Genomic DNA, 19024 nt, shown 5'->3' with positions numbered 1-19024 from the left:
CACTAGCATTACCGCATCGTTCAAACAACCACACAACTGGCTGTAAGTGTCCGATCGCGGGTGGAAAACACACAAAAACAACAGGAAAGATGATACAGATATTTTACAAGCATAAGGAGTAAAACACAGACAACACTGAAACAGCAGTTTCTGCTCTTGCACTCGTCTTTAAAAGAAACTGCTGTTTTTCAAGCCATAACAACTGTTGTATTTGATAGAACAATATGTCTATATGCTGCCATAGCAGATTCATGGCGCATGAAGCCCCTAAACTATTTTTAATTTGTCCGTTTTACCCTGAAAACTTCCGTTTACAGATGTCGCACAACCGCTTTTGTTTCAACCCAGCCATAAAACGAAGGTAATTAATTATATTTTATTCAAAATGTCTGTCATTTTTAGCTTAGAGTCATTAAATGAAGTCAAATATTTCGTTTAAAACAAACGTAAAAATTATTCCCTCGCATATTTTAAACTTTTAAACAAATGGCGTCTGTAAAAAAGTCATGTAAACCTACCTCATAACTATCGCTTAATTGTATTTTTTTTGTAACTGTCGCATTTTCTCTGATATGTTAGATCAGGGGTCCCCAACCTATTCCACTAAGGCACACTGTGGGTGCAGGATTTCATTCTTACCAAACAAGATGACAACACTTTTTCCCCAATCTGGTGTTTTACAAGTGCAATCAGTTGATTGCAGTCAGGTGTGGCTTGTTTTAGCAGAAGCCTCATTGGTTCAACTGTCTCTGCTGGATCGGCTGGAACAAAAACCAGGACCCACAGTGTGCCTTGAGGACTGGGTTGAAAACCCCTGTGTTAGATGATAAATAATCGATCCAAAGAAAAATTAAGAAAAAAAAAAGCTTATAAGGTTAAATACTGTATATGAAAAAAAAAAAATCTCGACCACTCCTTGATGTCTGCGATTTATGCGATTGTTATATTACCGTGTTTCACCCATAAAATCCCCCAAAAATCCAGCTGTGGCCATTTACAACTGTGTCTTGACACTCGGTGATACATGGTACATGGAGTTTTTTGGATCGAAACAAGGTAAGTATGCGATAATATCTCGTTAAAGTCGTGGTGTCTGTAATTCTGCTCTCACGTGCTCTCAACTCCAGATAGGGTTTTGCTGTTTAAAAAACATTAAAAAAAAAAAAAAAAAAAAAGCCTTCCTGTTCAAAAAATTTCTTCCCCCAGAAAATTGAGATTTTATGCTTTCCAATGATGTATCACACATGCATAGTGGACAATTATGAAAGTTGGCCAAATTGGGGGTCTCAGAGCGGAACTTCAAGTCACCTGAGTGTTTTCCGCCATAAACAATGAACGTACATTCGCAGTCGTGTCTCTCTCTCTCTCTCTTTTTCGCCCACTCGCTCAGAGACGCTGCATAGCCAGTGCATAGCGGTCTGTCTTCTTCTGGCGTGTGAGCGTTCTTCTTCACGTAAACAAATGCGAGTGCGCCCCCACGTGGACGTGAAAGCGCCACAAACTAAAAGCATGCATTTCAATATAAAAAAGTCAATAATAGAATTAAACACACATTGCCAAAAGCAGAATGCGAACGTGGCCATAGCTATTAAGTTATTCAGATAACTATAGCTTAAAGAACATGCTAACAAGTATACCAAACCATCAGTGTCACGCCAAAACACCAAAATAACGTGAAATGATATCATAATGTGTTAATAATTTCACACATAAGTCGATCCTGCGTATGTCGCACCACCAGCCAAACTATGAAAAAAACTGCGACTTATAGTCTGAAAAATACGGCATTTACTGTACTGGGTTATAAGGATTTAAATGTGTTGAAGCATATGCATTTTTGTGTACATTTTTTTAAAGGAAACTAATCAAGGCCAAAGCTCCTGCAGGTACTAAAGATGAGGAAAAGCCAAAAGGTCTGGCCATGTTTGGTCCCAAACCACCAACACCAAAAATAATGAAAGCATTTGCCAACTTGCGCAAACTTAAGGTAACTTCACTTAGTCAATGCAGCTTTTGATAAATATGAAAAATAAACAGATGATGCAGGACCAGAAGAGTAGATCTTACTGTATAGGTAAATGTGTGTTTTTTTCCCCTTTTCTTCACAGAAACAACAAGAGGGCGAGTAAGCCAGATTTGAAATAAGTTCCATTGCAACTTGCTTCATTTTAGACTCTGGTTTCATCTACCAATGACAAATAAGTATTCAACATTTTGTGAATCCACTTATAAAACAATGTGACTGTCTGTAATTAAATATGTATGATTACTTTTTAAAGTGGAGTCGTTTGAGCTGATACTTTACTGACACTTTGGATTCAATGTTCACATTAATGCAAATATAATAATGTGTACATACAGTATAGGTACCAAAGCAGAGGCACTAAAGGGTTTGTTTCATGTCACCTTTTGCAAATACACATCTAATTTGCATATTAGGATCGCACATATTGCCAAAAAATTTCCACATGTCGATAAAGAAAAACATGACGGAAAGAAAAGGATAAGAGATAGTTAGCAGCTTCGTATTGTCATGAGCAAAATCTGCAAGTTTTTTTTCTCTCAAAAGCAATATGCTAGAATTGGACCAGTGGTGTTTGAAACAAGCTGCTGAAGAATCGAGGATCCTTTGGCCCGTTTCGGTGCTTTGCATGGATGGCTTTATTTTTCAAAAATGTTTTTTTTTTTTTTAAGAGTCTGCGTTCTAATTGTGCAGCTTCCAGTAGATGATCTCTTTGTCCTCTCCGCCAGTGATCACTGTAGCACTCAGCTCGTTCATCCACATGGCTGTGACTGGCCCTGATCACAAAAGGACAAGACACACAAAAACGGACAATAACACGAACACACCATAAATAGGTTATTGTTGCTTTTCCCATACGATGCAGTTGAATACTACTGGTCCTTCTAAAAAAATTAGCATATTGTGATGAAGTTCATTATTTTCTGTAATGTACTGATAAACATTAGACTTGGCAAAAAAGTCAAGAAAACCCGAAAATCTCTATCTCAGAAAATTAGCATATCATGAACAGGTACTCTAAAGAAGCTACTAACCTAATCATCTGAATCAACGAATTAACTCAAAGATTCCTGAGGCTTTTAAAAACTCCCAGCCTGGTTCATTACTATAAACCGCGATCGTGGGCAAGACTGCCGACCTGACTGCTGTCCAGAAGGCCATCATTGACCGCCTCAAGCAAGAGACTAAGACACAGAAAGAAATTTCTGAGCGAATAGGCTGTTCCCAGAGTGCTGTATCAAGGCACCTCAGTGGGAAGTCTGTGGGAAGGAAAAAGTGTGGCAGGAAATGCTGCAAAACCAGAAGAGGTGACCGCACCCTGAGAAAGATTGTTGAGAAGGGCCGATTCCAAAACTGCAGAAACAGTGGACTGAGTCTGGAGTAAAAACATCCAGAGCCACCGTGCACAGACGTGTGCTAGAAATGGGCTACAGGTGCCGCATTCCCCAGGTCAAGCCACTTTTGAACCTGAAACAGCGGCAGAAGTGCCTGACCTGGGCTACAGAGGAGCAGCACTGGACTGTTGCTCAGTGGTCCAAAGTACTTTTTCCAGATGAAAGCAATTTTTGCATGTCATTGGGAAATCAAGGTGCAGAGTTTGGAGGAAGACTGCGGAGAAGGAAATGCCAAAATGCCTGATGTCCAGTGTCAAGTACCCACAGTCAGTGATGGTCTGGGGTGCCATGTCAGGCTGCTGGTGTTGGTCTACTGTGTTTTATAAAGGGCAGGGTCAATGCAGCTAGCTATCAGGCGATTTTGGAGCACTTCATGCTTCCATCTGCTGAAAAGCTTTATGGAGATGAAGATTTCATTATTCAGCACGACCTGGCACCTGCTCACAGTGCCAAAACCACTGGTAAATGGTTTACTGACCATGGCATTTGCTCATGTGCTCAATTGGCCTGCCAACTCTCCTGACCTGAACCCTATAGAGAATCTGTGGGGTATTGTGAAGAGGAAGTTGAGAGACACCAGACCCATCACTGTGGATGAGCATAAGGCCGCTATCGAAGCATCCTGGGCCTCCATAACACCTCAGCAGCGCCACAGGCTGATTGCCTCCATGCCACGCCACATTGAAGCAATCATTTCTGCAAAAGGATTCCCGACCAAGTATTGAGTGCATAGCTGATATAATTAATTGAAGGTTGACTTTTTTTTGTATTTAAAAACCCCTTTTTTGTATTGGTCGGATGAAATATGCTAATTTTTGTTAGATAGGAATTTTTGTTTTTTTCTTGACTTTTTTTTCCGCCAAAATCATCAATATTAAAACAATAAAAGGCTTGAACTACTTCAGTTGTGTGGAATGAATCTAAATTATATGAAAGTCTAATGTTTATCAGTACATTACAGAAAATAATGAACTTTATCACAAGATGCAAATTTTTTTAGAAGGACTAGTATTGCTTTTAAAGTGCCTGTGACAGCATAAAAAAAATCTTCAATAGCCTTATTATGTGAATTAGAATTAGGGGTGAAAGTGAGCCGGAAAGCACTGGATCGGCGTTCCGACATGAAATACGGAAGCGGAACGCCGTTCCGACATACGGTGCTTTGATCACGGAAATAAAGGCCGAGTTATACTTCCGCGTCAGACCTGCGCCGCCAAGGAAGACCCGAGTTACGACCTTGCGCCGTGGCCTGATGCGCTCCTCTCGAATTTGTTGAATTAAAGGGGCAATGCAACAGAAAACTGATCAGCTCTTTAAGAGAAAGGAAAGAGTTGAATGAGGTTTATTTTATTTGACTTTATTTGAGTGGTTCAGAAAATCTTCCATGTTAATGTGCACTTTGAACTTATTTTTGTTCATTTATGTAAGGTTACTTCTTTATTTCCCTATAATTAAAAAGTCAATGTTTGCTTCGTCTTCAATGTGCATACTGTAAGCCATTTGTACTTTTCTTACTGTATGTTACTTATATCTTATTTAAAAAAATAAGTCAGTATTTATATTATCTTCAATTTTAAAGTACATCATATGTTCTTGAACAGTTAAAATTGAGGTTTGTCTTTAAGATTTGAGGAAATATAAAAAATAGATGGAGTTTTGGATTGAATGTTTTTTAGATCTGTGAAAACATACAATTTTAAATGGAAATCAGTTTCTCATTTATGCCTTGTTCCAGTGTAATGCAGGAGCTTAATGCATCTGTAAAACCTATTCATTAATTCTTTTTCTTAGCCGCTTATCCTCACGAAGGTCATGGGGGCGGTGGAGCCAATCCCAGCAAACTATGAGCAGTATATGGGGTACAACATGAATCAGTTGCCAGCCGATCGCAGGGCACAGGGAGGCGCACACAATCATACCTAGGGACAATTTGGAGAGTTTGATCAGCCTTCATGCATGTTTTGGGATGTGGGTGGGAAACCAAATTACCAGGAGAAAACCCACGCAGGCATGATGAGAACATGCAAACTCCACACTGGAAGGCCGGAGCCCAGGATTGTAAACCGTTGATCTCAGAACTGTGAGGGGAACGTGCTAACCACTGTGTGTGTGAAACCTGTTGTGTTTTATTGTGTGTTATATTTATAACTGTGCCAAAAGCAGTTTTAGCATTTCAGTGGTTTTAGGAGGTTTAAGCACAACCCCACCCACCCACCCACCCACCCCCCGACTTTATGTTTGGGAGTTCTGGCAAAAAATTCTAGCCACTTTCACCCCAGATTAGAATCATATCTTGAGACGATTCGACTATATACAACAATTTTGCAAAGCGCAGATGACGAGAAATTAAGTCTTTTAATCTGCTGTTTAGACCCGCCTGTCATTATAGCGCTCTAGCGTCCCCAGCTAGTTGATGACGTCGGCAGGGTCACGATTTCATCTGATTTAGAATTCAGCACATTGAGGGGGATGATTCAGAACGAGGAAAATACGACAAAGAGCAGCAAAATGTCATCATTGTGTCAATCTCGCTACTCCATTATTCCCCAATTGCCAAATAAATGGTATGGTCATGACAAATGAAGCGGGATTCAATAAGCTTCGGCTTCTCCCGTCTGCCCTTCTCTTTTCGGGTTACGCCTGAAGGGAAAATCAATAAATAAAATTTAAAAAATAAAAAAAAAGTCTTGTGATAAATGGAATATGAACTATTAAAAATGCATTTATTCAGTACGACTGGGCAAAATTACTGCATAATGGTCAAAACTGTACGGTATTTTATGCCACTGGAGTTAGTCTGGCTTTCGTCATTTCCCTGCCCCGGCTTCGGAGACGGCGGAAGGAGCGTAAACAAAACAGGAGGCGTGACAGCTAGCCGACATGCTAACTCGAACCAAGTAGCTTTTCCTAGTCTTATTCCTGCCTTTCGCACTCATGTCAAATACGGTTGATTCTTTTTACCGATCGGCTAGCCCCCGGCGGTGAGCAAGTTTTGGCTCGTTGTTCCTCTGCTGCGGTCAGGAGTGCTTGTTGCCGGGGACACAGCTGGAAAATGACCGCTGGACAAACCGGCTGACGTTGGAGCGGGGGCCGCATGTTGCCAAGCTGAGGAATGCGCATTCTCGGAGGGCACGCGAATAGGACCGAGCAGGCTGGATCGGCCAGTCAAACCGGCAGACGTCGAAGCAAGGGTCTGCTCGTGGCCAAGTCAAGGAAAGCGCATTCTCGGCGGACACGCCTTTATCGGCCAGCGACCGTGGTGTTCAACAAGCCACCGGTAATTGGCCGTATGGCCTTCTCAGTCGACAGAGAGTATTTTTACCCACAAAATGCAAGCCACCTCATTTAATGGTGTGCCATGATCCCAGAATTTGACATAATATAAACACGTGGCCTACTCACTTCCTAGTTGTCGGACTTGTTTTGGCCATTATCCGCAGTGAACCGGAACTTTCTGAAACCCAAAAAGGCTCACGCCTCTCCCTGGTGCAGCAAAAAAACGCCTGCAGCACATTAGACTGGCGTGATGCAAAAAATATGGTAAACTAAATAATCCGCAAAATCATCTGAATCCACAGTCATTTTGCATACTGTATAGTATTGGCTGTATACTGAAGATGATTATCCCACTGACGTCACATTCGCATTCTTTGTCAAGCCAGGAAGTTAGTCATTTTCATGGCGCGGGATTAAAAAAATGGAATAAATATATTGACCACTTCCACACACATCCAACCGGTCTATTCAATCAGAAGCATAAAATACAAGGTGAAATATGAAATAAACATGCTTTTTGCTGTCATAGGCACTTTAATGTGTGTTCATTGGGAAGAGAAATGCACCTGAATGTGCCGAGATCCTGGAGATGACCGCGTTGCTCATCAAGTCCCACAGTAGTAAGTCACCCGATTGGCCCCCGCACAGCACCGAGTTTCCGTCCCAGCAGAAACACCTGACACAAGCCAAACGGGGACCATTTAATTTAAGTGAACATTTATTTTCGAGTGATTTCTACGTCACGTTACCTTAGCTCCTCCTCCGATTTCACAGAGGAGATGACCATTCCCGTCTGAACGTCGATGACCCTCATGAAGCAGTCGGCGCCAATGCTGAGGACATGTCGACTATCTAAATCGAAAGGTCCATTTGAATGTTAGACCAGTTCTTTCCTTTCTGACTGGTTAAAAGTACACAGGTGAAGTATGGACGCTAGTTAGAACATACGTTATCCCAGTGCTCAATTCTTTTCTGTTACACCACCCCAGGAACAGTGACACCTCCAGAATTTTTTCATAGGGATGGGCAAATGGGGCCACTTAAAATCTCGGGGCGGCACACCAAAACTAAAAGCCATAATTTCAGGTTTTTATTATGTTGTTATAATAAGCAGGACAGTAGTAGAAAACTGTCAGAAAAACTTCAGCACAAGCCTACTGATACACTGCTGGCCAAAAGTATTGGCACCCTTGCAATTCTGTCTGTTCTGTACATAATGCTCAATTTCTCCCAGAAAATGATTGCAATTACAAATGCTTTGGTAGTAGTATCTTCATTTGCTTTGCTTGCAATGAAAAAACACAAAAGAGAATGAAAAAAAAAAAATTAAATCATTATAATTTTACACAAAACTCCAAAATTGGGCCTGACAAAAGTATTGGCACCCTCAGCCTAATACTTGGTAGCACAACCTTTAGACAAAATAACTGCGAACAATCGCTTCGGGTATTCATCAGTGAGTTTCTTACAATGCTCTGCTGCAATTTTAGACCATTCTTGTTTGGCCAACTGCTCCAGGCCTCTGAGATTTGAAGGGTGCCTTCTCCAAACTGCCATTTTCAGATCTTTCCACAGGTGTTCTATGGGATTCAGGTCTGGACTCATTGCTGGCCACTTTCGAGGTCTCCAGTGCTTTCTCTCAAACCATTTTCTACGTGTGTTTTGGGTCATTGTCCTGCTGGAAGGCCCCTGACCTCCGAGGGAGACCCAGCTTTCTCACACTGTGCCCTACATTATGCTGCAAAATTTGTTGGTAGTCTTCAGACTTCATAATGCCATGCACACAGTCAAGCAGTCTAGTACTAGAGGTAGCAAACCATCCCCAAAACATCAGGGAACCTCCGCCATGTTTGACTGTGGGGACTGTGTTCTTTTCTTTGAAGGCCTCGTTTTTTCCCCCGTAAACCTTATGTTGATGCCTTTTCACCAAAAGCTCAACTTTTGTCTCATCTGAAAATGAGAACATTCTTCCAAAACACTTTTGGCTTTCTCAGGTAAGTTTTGGCAAACTCCAGCCGGGCATTTTCATGTCAGAAGTGGGGTCTTCCTGGGTATCGTACCATAGAGTCCCTTAGTTGTGGGGACTGTGTGCTTTTTCTTGGAAGGCCTCGTTTTTTCCCTCTAAATTCTATGTTGATGCTACAGAAATATATTTCCATTTATTCACAATAATCATATGTGAAAGATGCCACTTTGCTTTTCTTCCAATATTTACACAGGCCCTTTGTCCTCGTACCTGTGTATGTAATCTTATCAGGGGCTGGGCGTTGCACATTCCAAGCAAGTCTTTAGGGGAGTTAACCCTCCCCCAAGGGGGAAGTAAGAAAAAGTGTAGGAGCTGAGATGCGGGACACTCTCTCTGTCCTGGTACCAAACTGTGATGTATTTTCTGTTTGTCTGTCTTTAAGTGTAAGTTCTTTGTTCTTTTTTACTCCTGAATTCTGTGTTGTCATCTCCTGTTGGTTATAAGAATAAAACAACCTGTAACAAGGAAAACCCGACTCTTTTCCTTCAATGCCCTTTCCCAAAAAGCTTTACTTTTGTCTCATGTGACCAGAGAACATTCTTCCAAAACATTTTTGGCTCTCTCAGATAAGTTTTGGCAAACTCTGGCAACTGGCTTTTTTATGTCTCTGGGTCAAAAGTTAGGTATTCCTGGGTATCCCATAAAGTCCCTTTTCATTCAGACGCCGACGGATAGTACGGGTTGACACTTGTTTGGATGTTATTCGAGGTTCTCTGCACACAGGGCAGAAGTTGAGTCAACTTTAATCCATTTTAACTGGCTGCAAGTGTGATTTAGTTGTTGCCACCACCTGTTATGTGCCACATGTAAGTAACAGGTGCTGTTATTTACACAAATTAGAGAAGCCTCACAAAGGGTGCCAATATTTTTGTCCGGCACATTTTTGGAGTTTTGTGTAAAATGATAATAATTTTTTTCCCCCCATTCTCTTTTGTGTTTTTTCATTGCAAGCAAATTAAATGAAGATATTACTACCAAAGCATTTCTAATTGCAATCATTTTCTGGGATAAATTGAGCATTATCTGACAGAACTGCAGGTGTACAAATACTTTTGGCCAACACTGTATAACTTTATTAGCATTGTTTGTTTGTAACAGAAAAGACTTAAAGCGCATCAATTTGCCTAAAAAAATTTTTTTTTAAAGAAAAAAAAAGTCACATCCAGTCTGTAAAAATACACTTAAACTGTTTTTTGACCATTTGATACTGAAAAATAAAATTTAAGAAAATCAATCAATAAAAATAATTTTAAATTGATTATTGATTATTATTTTTTGATTGCTTGATTAGGTAAGTTTTTTTTAACCATTTGATCCTGAAAAATACAATTTAATAAAATTAATAAATAATAAATTCAAATTGATTAGCAGCATTAGCTCATGAGGACAGTATGCCAAACAATTTGACCGAAAACAGAGAACAAAAACGACAGTGTCATCGGACAGAGGGACAGTGTTTATTTTAGCTGCAGGCAGTACCAGCTATGGTGTGGGGTTATTTTGCATGGAGGAACTTGGTATGCCTCCTTATACGATGCTAACAGTGCTTGCTGGTTTACTGATGTAACACTGACAAAGTGGGGCGATTGTTGGCAATATTCAGCACGTTTTGGCTAAAAGAAATCAAGTGACTTATCAATGTGATTGGGGTCTAAGGTGCTGTCCGCTGCAAACATTTTTAGACACAGTAAGCAGACTGGTCTTTCCTCGTCTCCCACTGTATTAAAAGTCAAAGCCAAAAGCCAAACGCTACATACACTTCGACATATTTCCTCATCTTAGATCTTCATAGTTCCAGTGCTCTTTGCTGTGTGCCCTTGTTTGGTTCAAAAATACTGCACTCACTCTGAAAATGAGAGCACCACTGCCACCCACCTAGTGGATGTGCAATTACACTGAATTAGTGAGGCAAAAAAGTATGTTACCCGAGGTCACATGCGCCACTTTCAGTATCATACTGCGTTAACCCAAATCACTGCCAGTTGAATCATTACATCAACTTAGTTGTATTGAGTTAATTTTGTCTACACTTATAGATCAGTTGATTTTTTTCTTTTATCACAAATAATTGTTTTAGGTTTTTATTTACCTGACATGTGTCGGCGACTTCGGACACCCTGATGAAGGCGGAAGTAGTCGCCGAAACACGTCAGGTAAATAAAAACATTAAAAAAAAGATCTGAGATAAAAGAAAAAAATCAACTAATTACATCAACTTCTTGCATATCAATATCAAATTGATTACATTAGATTCTGAAGTGGGTTTTAATTTTTTTTTATTACTGCTTTTGTATTGGCACTTGTTAAAAATCTGGTCTTTGAAGAGCATGCAAAATCAATGACTTTTTTTGGGGGGGGGGGGGGGGGGGGGGGGGGTTGGAGTGTGGCACTTATTTATGAAACATCCCAACTGTCACTGGTGAAGAGTGCTTCTCTCACAGGGCTTTCTAAATAAATAAAGGTGAAAATACATAATAACAGTAATGCTTTGCTGCTGCCTTGTGGCAGTAAAAGTCAATTACACACCAGGTGTCAGTGATCATGCTTTATCAGTGATTGTAATTATACATGTTACTAAATTGCATAATAATTATAATCAAACTGACCTGGACTGAAGGACACACCGTGGACAGTGTCAGCATGGCAGTCCACTTGCTGCAGGGTTCCGTAGGTGTCCGTGTCCCAGAGGGTGACGGCCCCGTCTTTGCATCCGGACACCAGAAGAGTCCCCAGTTGATTCAGTCCGATAGCGTTCACCTGAATTTTGGACAGTCAAGTTACTATTTTACACGAGGCGGTTAAGCTCCTTTGTTATTAAAAATATCACAAGCAGTGCAAATCTGACTACCAGTAATTGGTTATGTACAGTTCCTTGGCACCAAGATGGCCCAGGGCAACACTTTTATTAAAACCAGATTAATTAATATCATTTCAACTGGGGAAATTGAGTTGATATACAAGCAGGGGTTGAGAATATAAATGGCCCATTGGCCAGGACATACTTTTAAAACCGTTAGGGCCACCAGAATGCTCCGAAGTAAAAATAATAATTCACATTCAGGCATGAAAATGGATCAGGGTTAAAAAGGTGAGAAGGGTGCGGAGGAAATATGTTCAGGTACACTGTACAACTAGGGCTGTCCCAAATGACCAATTTTCTCCCAATTAGTCAGCCGACTATTTTTACGAATAGTCGACTAATCTAATATTCCCCCCCCTTTTTTTATTTTTTTTATTTTACTGATTTAGCCATTTTTGATGATGCTTATTAATTCACAAAAACATTTTGGAACACTTAAATTCTTTATTAAAGTACAAATAAACACGTGAATAACAATAAATCACAAATAAACCAAGAGGTCAAATGCTGATAGCATTAACTAGTGCAAAAGTAAAACAGTAAACAGATTCAGAACACTGACTTCGCCTTTCCAACATGATTCAAAACAATTCTTGAAAAAATATCCAGCATTAATATTATAGTTTATAGTTGGTTTTGATAGTGGGGCCAGTGAACTTGAAAAGCCACTGGTCCAGAGGGCTAATTTCCCTTATCATTACCCCTGACAAGTAACAAATCAATCCTGGTCAAAAATCCCGCTCCAGCAAATGATCCAACTCTTAAGTCACAATACCGCTATATCTATAATCATGCCATGATTTTAAAAGGCAAACTCACCCCAGCGTCATGTTCCAATTCAGCAAGCAGCTCGAAACCCGATCTCTTTTGACTGCACAAAGTATCAGGATCACATTGCCACACCTAAAAAGTGAACAGCTATATCAACACTCCACTGCTCTTTCCTGTCTTCAAAGTAAATACTGTAAAACATGTTATCTATACGCTTACCTTAACAGTAGAATCCCAGGATGCCGTGTAGAGCTTATCGTTGGCCCAAAGCACTTTACTGACAGCGTCATCATGACCCATGAGCGTGTCCTGTCGCCTGCCATATGGGATAGAATAGAAATACCTAAAGGGCATGAAAGAGCAAGTCAAAAGAAGGCACAAATCACATGTACGTGAACCAGTCAGTTGATATGATACATACACATTATTGTCCCACGAGGAACACACCACAATTTGACCATCTGCCAGCATCAGACATGATGACAAGGCCTGAAAGACAATTGAAACTGTCTCTACAGAGAGTATTTTTCCATGTATATTTAAAAAAGAATAAGAACTCAATCCTTGACATTAATTAGCCCACTAATCCATTATGATTATTAAAAAAAAATCTCCTTGGGAAAAACCAGTGTTGTTTTCGTCAACAATGATGGTGATGAAAATATTTTTTCATGACGATGAAGAGACGATAACAAGCTAAAACCATGTTTTGGTAGACTAAAACAGGACGAGTGTAATGGCAGTTTTCGTCTGATAAGTAGAGAAAAAGACAAAAATCCGCAATTGTTTCCGTCACATGTTCACATTGTGTGACATTTTATGTGTAGTTAGCCTGCATCGTAGCAGTGTCTGGTTGTGTCACTCATGTGACGTGCTGCACCCCACCAATCACTAGTGCAGTGTCCTCTCCAGTCTCAAAGCTTGCACACACGGTAAGATATGACTTATCTTGGCCAGAGAAAACACGCAATGTTGCTGTAGCCTTTAAAGGTCTGTACTGAGTAGGCATGTGCAGGTTACTGGTTTCAAAGTCTACTGTGGTATGAAAACGTAACAGTTTCAAAACCACTAAAATTTTCCGTCATACCGTAGTACAGCATTAGCGATTTCTTATGTCCCAAAAATGCAGGGAGAAATGGCTTGGAGCGGCAGCGCTGACCCCTCCCCCTCAAGTTGTTGCTCTGTCCTGGGTCGCTGGTATGGTATTAGATATTAGTACCGTATTGTCAGACAGTCAGACTGTTCTCCCTGTATTTTTTAAACACTGTGAGAAATAGTCTGGGACCCAGCCCATTAACGGCCTCTCGAGCAAGGTACAAAATCAATCGTCCAATCAAATTCGTTTATTGGCGAGACGTATTCTTACGAGTAACATCACTCTTGTGCGCCGAAAGTCGTGTCTACAACAACACAGATGGCGAACGGGAGAGCCAAGAATATGTTCCAATCCGCGGTAAAACCAGTTTTAAATGACCAAAAACACATCAAAACAAGTCATTGACAACAGTCAACGTGGCTCGCAATAGCCATGTTGAATAAACTTCTCCATTTTCCGCTCACGGTAATTACTTGTCGCTTTAACAACGTCACGTCTGCCTGTCGCTGATTGGTCCACTCCGCTGTCTGTTTGCTGTCGCTTGCTCCGCCCTCGGGGTTTGATCCGCCGGACAGTCGCAAGACTCAAACGCTGGAACATCGGTGAGTCTGGTATACCAGGCAAGTATTGGCCCGAATATAAGACGGCCCTGATTATAAGACGACTTTTTCAAGACTCAAGTTTGAAAAAAGACTTTTTGAACACCAAATTAATTTTTATACAGAAAATAATTACAGTACATCCGAAACAAATGATTATAACATTATATTTGAGAGAAAAAGCATGTTATTTTGCCTCATTCAAATCTTAATATCTGAACATTTAAATATGTAAACTAAAGTGCAATCACATTCGTAAATGAATGGCTTCTGGATTTTGAAATGTAAATAAACCAATCTATTGTGATAAAACAACAAAATTGCAATAACTGCATTAACCATCAAAGTGAAGTCTAACTAACTGTAGTCTTAAAACAAATCTGAATAAGGAAAAAATAATGCAAACTGGTTAAACTTGAGAGTAGCTGAGATCTGTCATGACAGAACATCGCTTCAATGATATTTGGCGCCATCTAGCGTCGTGAATGGGGAGAGTAGCTGAGATCTGTCATGACAGAACATCGCTTCAATGATATCTGGCGCCATCTAGCGTTGTGAATGGGTATAATGTCTAGACCGCGAATATAAGACGACCCTAACCCTAACCCTAATGCAAAAACACCGTCTTATATCCGGGCCAATACGGTATTTCGGCTACCGAAAAGACACAGACGGCTGCGGCTTAGAGGGGGAAGGACATGCAGGAAACGCTTTCAGCATGATTTCACATTTACGTGACCTCATTCGTCACTTTACACAAAATTTAAGGTAAGTAAATGCTTTCACAAACGTTTCCCACCAGCTATGAGAGTTCTCCTGCGTGCTTCATGTGTCTAGCAATTGTAAAACAAATACTAGGATGTAAGCTTGTTAACGAGGCTATTAACGTGGCTAGTTAGCATGACAAGATGGCTAACTTGTTTCCTCACTATAAGCGTACTTTTGTAAAGTCGTCTGCCATTGGACACTTCTGTTCCAAACAGAGGTTGCGCTAGACTTTTTCGTTGTCTGTCATTTTGACTGACAGTATCATAAAAATCCGGTCATAATCTATTTTTACCCGTCACTTAAATTTTTAAAATGATAATAATGACATATTCAATAGTATTTAGTTTTCATTCATTTTTAATTAATATTCTGTCCGAACAAGCTTAACAAGAGGAAGACAGACAGCGGAGTGCACCAATCAGCGACGGGCAGACGTGCCGTTAGCAAAGCGACGAGGGCAGGACGAGGGACTTGCGCGCGGAAGTAAACATATGAGGAGAACGGAGTTTATTCAACATGGCTAGCGCGAGACAGACTGTTGTCAATGTCTCGTGTCGATGTGTTTTAGCTAATTTAAAACTGAATTTACCGCGGATTGGAACATATTCTCGGCTCTCCCGCCATCCGTGTTGTTGTAGAGACGACTTTCGGCGCGCAAGAGTGACGTTGCTCGTGAAGAACACGTCACGCAAATAAAGAAATCTGATTTGTCGATTGATTTTGTACCTACTCGAGAGGCTGTGTCCCAGACTTTTCTCTCAGTGTTTGAAAAATACAGGGAGAACAGTCTGGCCTTGCCAGACAAACACTCAGTTGCCTTGACATTTTTCCGAGTAAGGCCAACGACGTCATGCATCAAGAGAGACAATAGCTAATTAATATGCTCACTCGCCACCCTGTGGTCTGGGGTGTAAATTGCAACCTGTCAAAATGACGGATGGACTTCAGTTTTTTCCGTCACCGTTTTAAAAAACCGGTCAACGACGGAAAATATTCGGTTAACGCGACCCCTGGTTCCAAATAACATTTTCATAATACAGCCTGTTGTATTTTTTTCTCTTTGTTGACTTTCTATGTTGCGAGAAGTATGTGTGGGTATAATGTGTAAATAATGATATGAGTCATACGCGCTCCATCTCCATTAATATTCAACTAATTAATATTAATAGTAGTAGTGGTATATTAACCCAGAAAAGGTGAACATACTCACATTCTTGCATCATAACTTGGACTGAGAGAGAAATTTGTAGAAAACAAGGAAGACTCGAAAAATGTTGCGATGGAGCTTTAAAGTCAGTAAAATGCTTGCAATAGATATAGAACTAGAGAAGTAGATGCGAAATGATAGACTCGCCAGTGTTAGTAAACAGCCACCATCTTAAATCAGTAGACTTCTCAGTAAGGCTGTGTTGTAGAGAACCTTCCTAGCGAACCTAGTACCTTTTTAAAAATCTAAAATACTCCTAAATTGGCAAAATCTTGAACCTATCTTTAAATGATGAAACAGTTTTAAAACATTCACATGTCGAAAGTAGACACAAGGGAACTAATGCAATAACGGGAGCAATTTTAACATCTTTAACGGTTGAGTCACAAATTAAATGACTTCCAAATATAGCAAAGGTTACAATCTAGTTATTGCAATTTCCACAATACCCCTGTCTAGTTGAGTTTAGGGTAAAGGATTGGGCTAGGGCCAATTGTCCCAAAAACCCTTTGAACTTCACATAGTGTGACCTATTTTTTTTTTTTTTTTGGAATGGAAAAAAAACATGAAAAGTAACACCAGTTACTTTGCTAAGTAACTAAATACCCTTACATTCAGCTAATGTCAGTTAATAACTCAATTTCTTTTTGAGAGAAGTAATTTGTAACTGTAATTAATTACTTTTTTAAAGTAAGATTAACAACACTGGTTATCATACCGTCAAAATCTCGTACCGGCACATGCCTAGTGTCGAGTAGGGTGATACGGTAGTCACGGTTGTTCTGTGATTCGCCAAGAGTGGCTTCAATAAAAAATGTCCTATATCATTGGTTCAATAAAATGTCAACATAGCTTCACGCGTGGCAATCTGACAACATCATTTCTTCACTGAAATTTTACAACAGTGCTAGCAAACATGCCATAACAGCGGATATCTTTTGACATTGCTTGGAAGAAAAAGCACGATTTCCTCGGCAAAAGCAGTTGAGACACGTTCCACGGTTTCTGCACGCTATGCAGGTGTAAAACATGACTAAGGCCAATAAATATTATCGTCCAAAAGACTAAAACTAGGATGAGAATTAAAAGGGCTGCCAAAAACAACAATGGGAAAGACGAAGATGAACCACTGACCATATTGGAAAAAGACATGCTCCTTTGGAAGTCCTTTAATTCTTTGGAGAACATCTTAAGTGTTGAGTCTGAAACATGATTGGGTAAAATCAACATTGTGGATAGACATAGTATTGAGAAATATGACTTGTACCTTGGGATGTGCTGAAAACAGAAGTTCCATCTCGGGTCACAGTGATGGCCGTCACTGCCCTGTGCATTAGTACGATGTTACTAACATAGCAATATAGCATTGTCATCACGCATTTAGTGTTCTGAGGTCACACACTCTTTATGGATTTTGTGTCTGGAGGCTGGTCTCAGACGGCCCATGTTTGACCATGCCAACTTCCGGCTTTCCTCTGTCAAGTCTTCGAAAGAGGAGTCCTCATTCAGAGAGCCTGGAAGCACAAGGAAACATTCACATTTAACTAACTGGCGGCCACTGATGCCGATAGACATCCAATGCATTTGCGTGCAATAAATGCTGGTGGAGACAGGGACTCCAACCTGGAGTAAGGTCGCTAACGGGTGAGGTGAGGCTGGGGCTTCTGGTGATATTCTGCGACCTTGGCGTGATCCTCTGAGGATGAGGAATGGTGAACAGTTGCGTGGGGGTCTGACCAAACTCTAGTATCTGTGTCAGCATGGCCACCCTTTGGTCAGGATCCTCAATACTGTGGCGGGGAAAACACATGTTTCTTTATTTGTTATGTTTCAGCCTTACTGAAAACTTGACTGTATTCATAGGTAATGCACACTGTGTCGTACCTGTCACAGTCAATGCCACCTTCATAGGTCAATGGGTGAAAGACTGAAAGATGATTGCACCGCAGGTTAGCTATTCTCACATTTCTGGATTTTATTACAGTGACTTATTATACCATTATTGGCCTCGACTGCGTCGCTTCCTCTCTGCTTGAAACCAAACACTAAGTCGATCCACTCGTGCAGGTGCTCGGACACATACTGACTCTCAAGTGCCATCTTGTGCTTCTGCAGGAAATCCTTAGCATCTGGAGTGGGAAGAGATTTTATATTGTAATATTGTTCAGGATCTCAAATGTACCTCTAGGTCAGTGGTCCCCAACTTTTTTTGCACCACGGACTGGTGTAATGTGGTCCTTTTTCATGGACCGGCAACGTGTGGCAGAAAATGACGGTAAATATAACACATCAAGGCTAAAAACAAGTATTAAGTGCAGGGAAAATGTCCCTCACCATACAATGAATCAACATTTTTTTTTAACTGTGGCCTCTCCTAAAACTTGTTGTGAAAGGTTTCTTGGCTTTAGCAATACGGTTCGCCATGAAGTATGATGCTTTCAGTGCATTTGCTTTTGTTGCCTCGTTATAATATCCAGAATGGACTTGATTGTAGGCTCCTGTTCCGGCTCAGGAGGTGGTCTTTTCCCCGTAAAAAAGCTGTCCAAAGACGTTTCCACTCGCAGCACATAGCCAACAGCAGCTAAAGTTACTGTTTACTGGCGCTGGGCTGCTATAGGTGTGCAGACACCCTAGTTATTGCTGTCAACCACAGGATGGCGACCTATACAAGTCTTTACTCGGATTCATCTATAGAGTAGACAGGGATATTGATGTATCACAGGCCTGTTTCGAGGCGGTCTGTCCAGAGGCGGTCTGTCCACCTTTTGATGCCGCATAGTTTTAGCCTCGGGTGAAAACCAACTAGCTGTGGCGGCTAGCTTCAAACTGGCGTCGAGCACTGCGTCCAGCGTTGTGTCCGAGGTATGCAAAGCCCTCCGGCCCGATTTGTTTGCAGTGTTCTACAACCAGCCAGTGGGAAGCCATAGAAGATTTCTGCCGTCTATGGAACTTCCCAAACTGCGTTGGAAGCCTTGATGTTAACGTTATCAGAAAAGCACCGAGG

General features: G+C 40.8%; 2 protein-coding genes across 5 annotated transcripts in view; one reads left to right on the top strand and one right to left on the bottom strand.

The window, feature by feature from the left end:
* Positions 1-4855, top strand: part of LOC130908614 (cyclic nucleotide-gated cation channel beta-3-like) — a 41994-nt gene extending 37139 nt beyond the window's left edge. Inside the window, exons 16-17 of one of the 4 annotated variants that reach the window (XM_057824235.1) lie at positions 1858-1987; positions 2109-4853. In XM_057824235.1, coding sequence (XP_057680218.1) covers positions 1858-1987; positions 2109-2129 — 151 coding nt within the window. In that variant the 3' untranslated portion in view covers positions 2130-4853. Of the gene's footprint in view, positions 1-1857 lie in introns of all 4 variants that reach the window. The other 3 variants (XM_057824233.1, XM_057824234.1, XM_057824232.1) reach the window with 3 other exon arrangements.
* The window catches only part of nsmaf (neutral sphingomyelinase (N-SMase) activation associated factor), a 46017-nt gene continuing 29045 nt past the window's right edge, over positions 2053-19024 (bottom strand). The window contains exons 19-31 of the mRNA XM_057824231.1: positions 18018-18149; positions 17905-17947; positions 17644-17810; positions 17423-17534; positions 17288-17346; positions 17155-17222; positions 12772-12839; positions 12570-12693; positions 12399-12482; positions 11326-11476; positions 7443-7545; positions 7260-7369; positions 2053-2799 (exon numbers count right to left, since the gene is read on the bottom strand). Coding sequence (XP_057680214.1) covers positions 2705-2799; positions 7260-7369; positions 7443-7545; positions 11326-11476; positions 12399-12482; positions 12570-12693; positions 12772-12839; positions 17155-17222; positions 17288-17346; positions 17423-17534; positions 17644-17810; positions 17905-17947; positions 18018-18149 — 1316 coding nt within the window. The 3' untranslated portion in view covers positions 2053-2704. The remainder of the gene's footprint in view (positions 2800-7259; positions 7370-7442; positions 7546-11325; positions 11477-12398; positions 12483-12569; positions 12694-12771; positions 12840-17154; positions 17223-17287; positions 17347-17422; positions 17535-17643; positions 17811-17904; positions 17948-18017; positions 18150-19024) is intronic.

This window comes from Corythoichthys intestinalis, chromosome 20 (genome assembly GCF_030265065.1).
Source record: "Corythoichthys intestinalis isolate RoL2023-P3 chromosome 20, ASM3026506v1, whole genome shotgun sequence".
NCBI classification, from domain to species: Eukaryota; Metazoa; Chordata; class Actinopteri; order Syngnathiformes; family Syngnathidae; genus Corythoichthys; species Corythoichthys intestinalis.
This window is presented reverse-complemented; position numbering and strand designations above follow the sequence as displayed.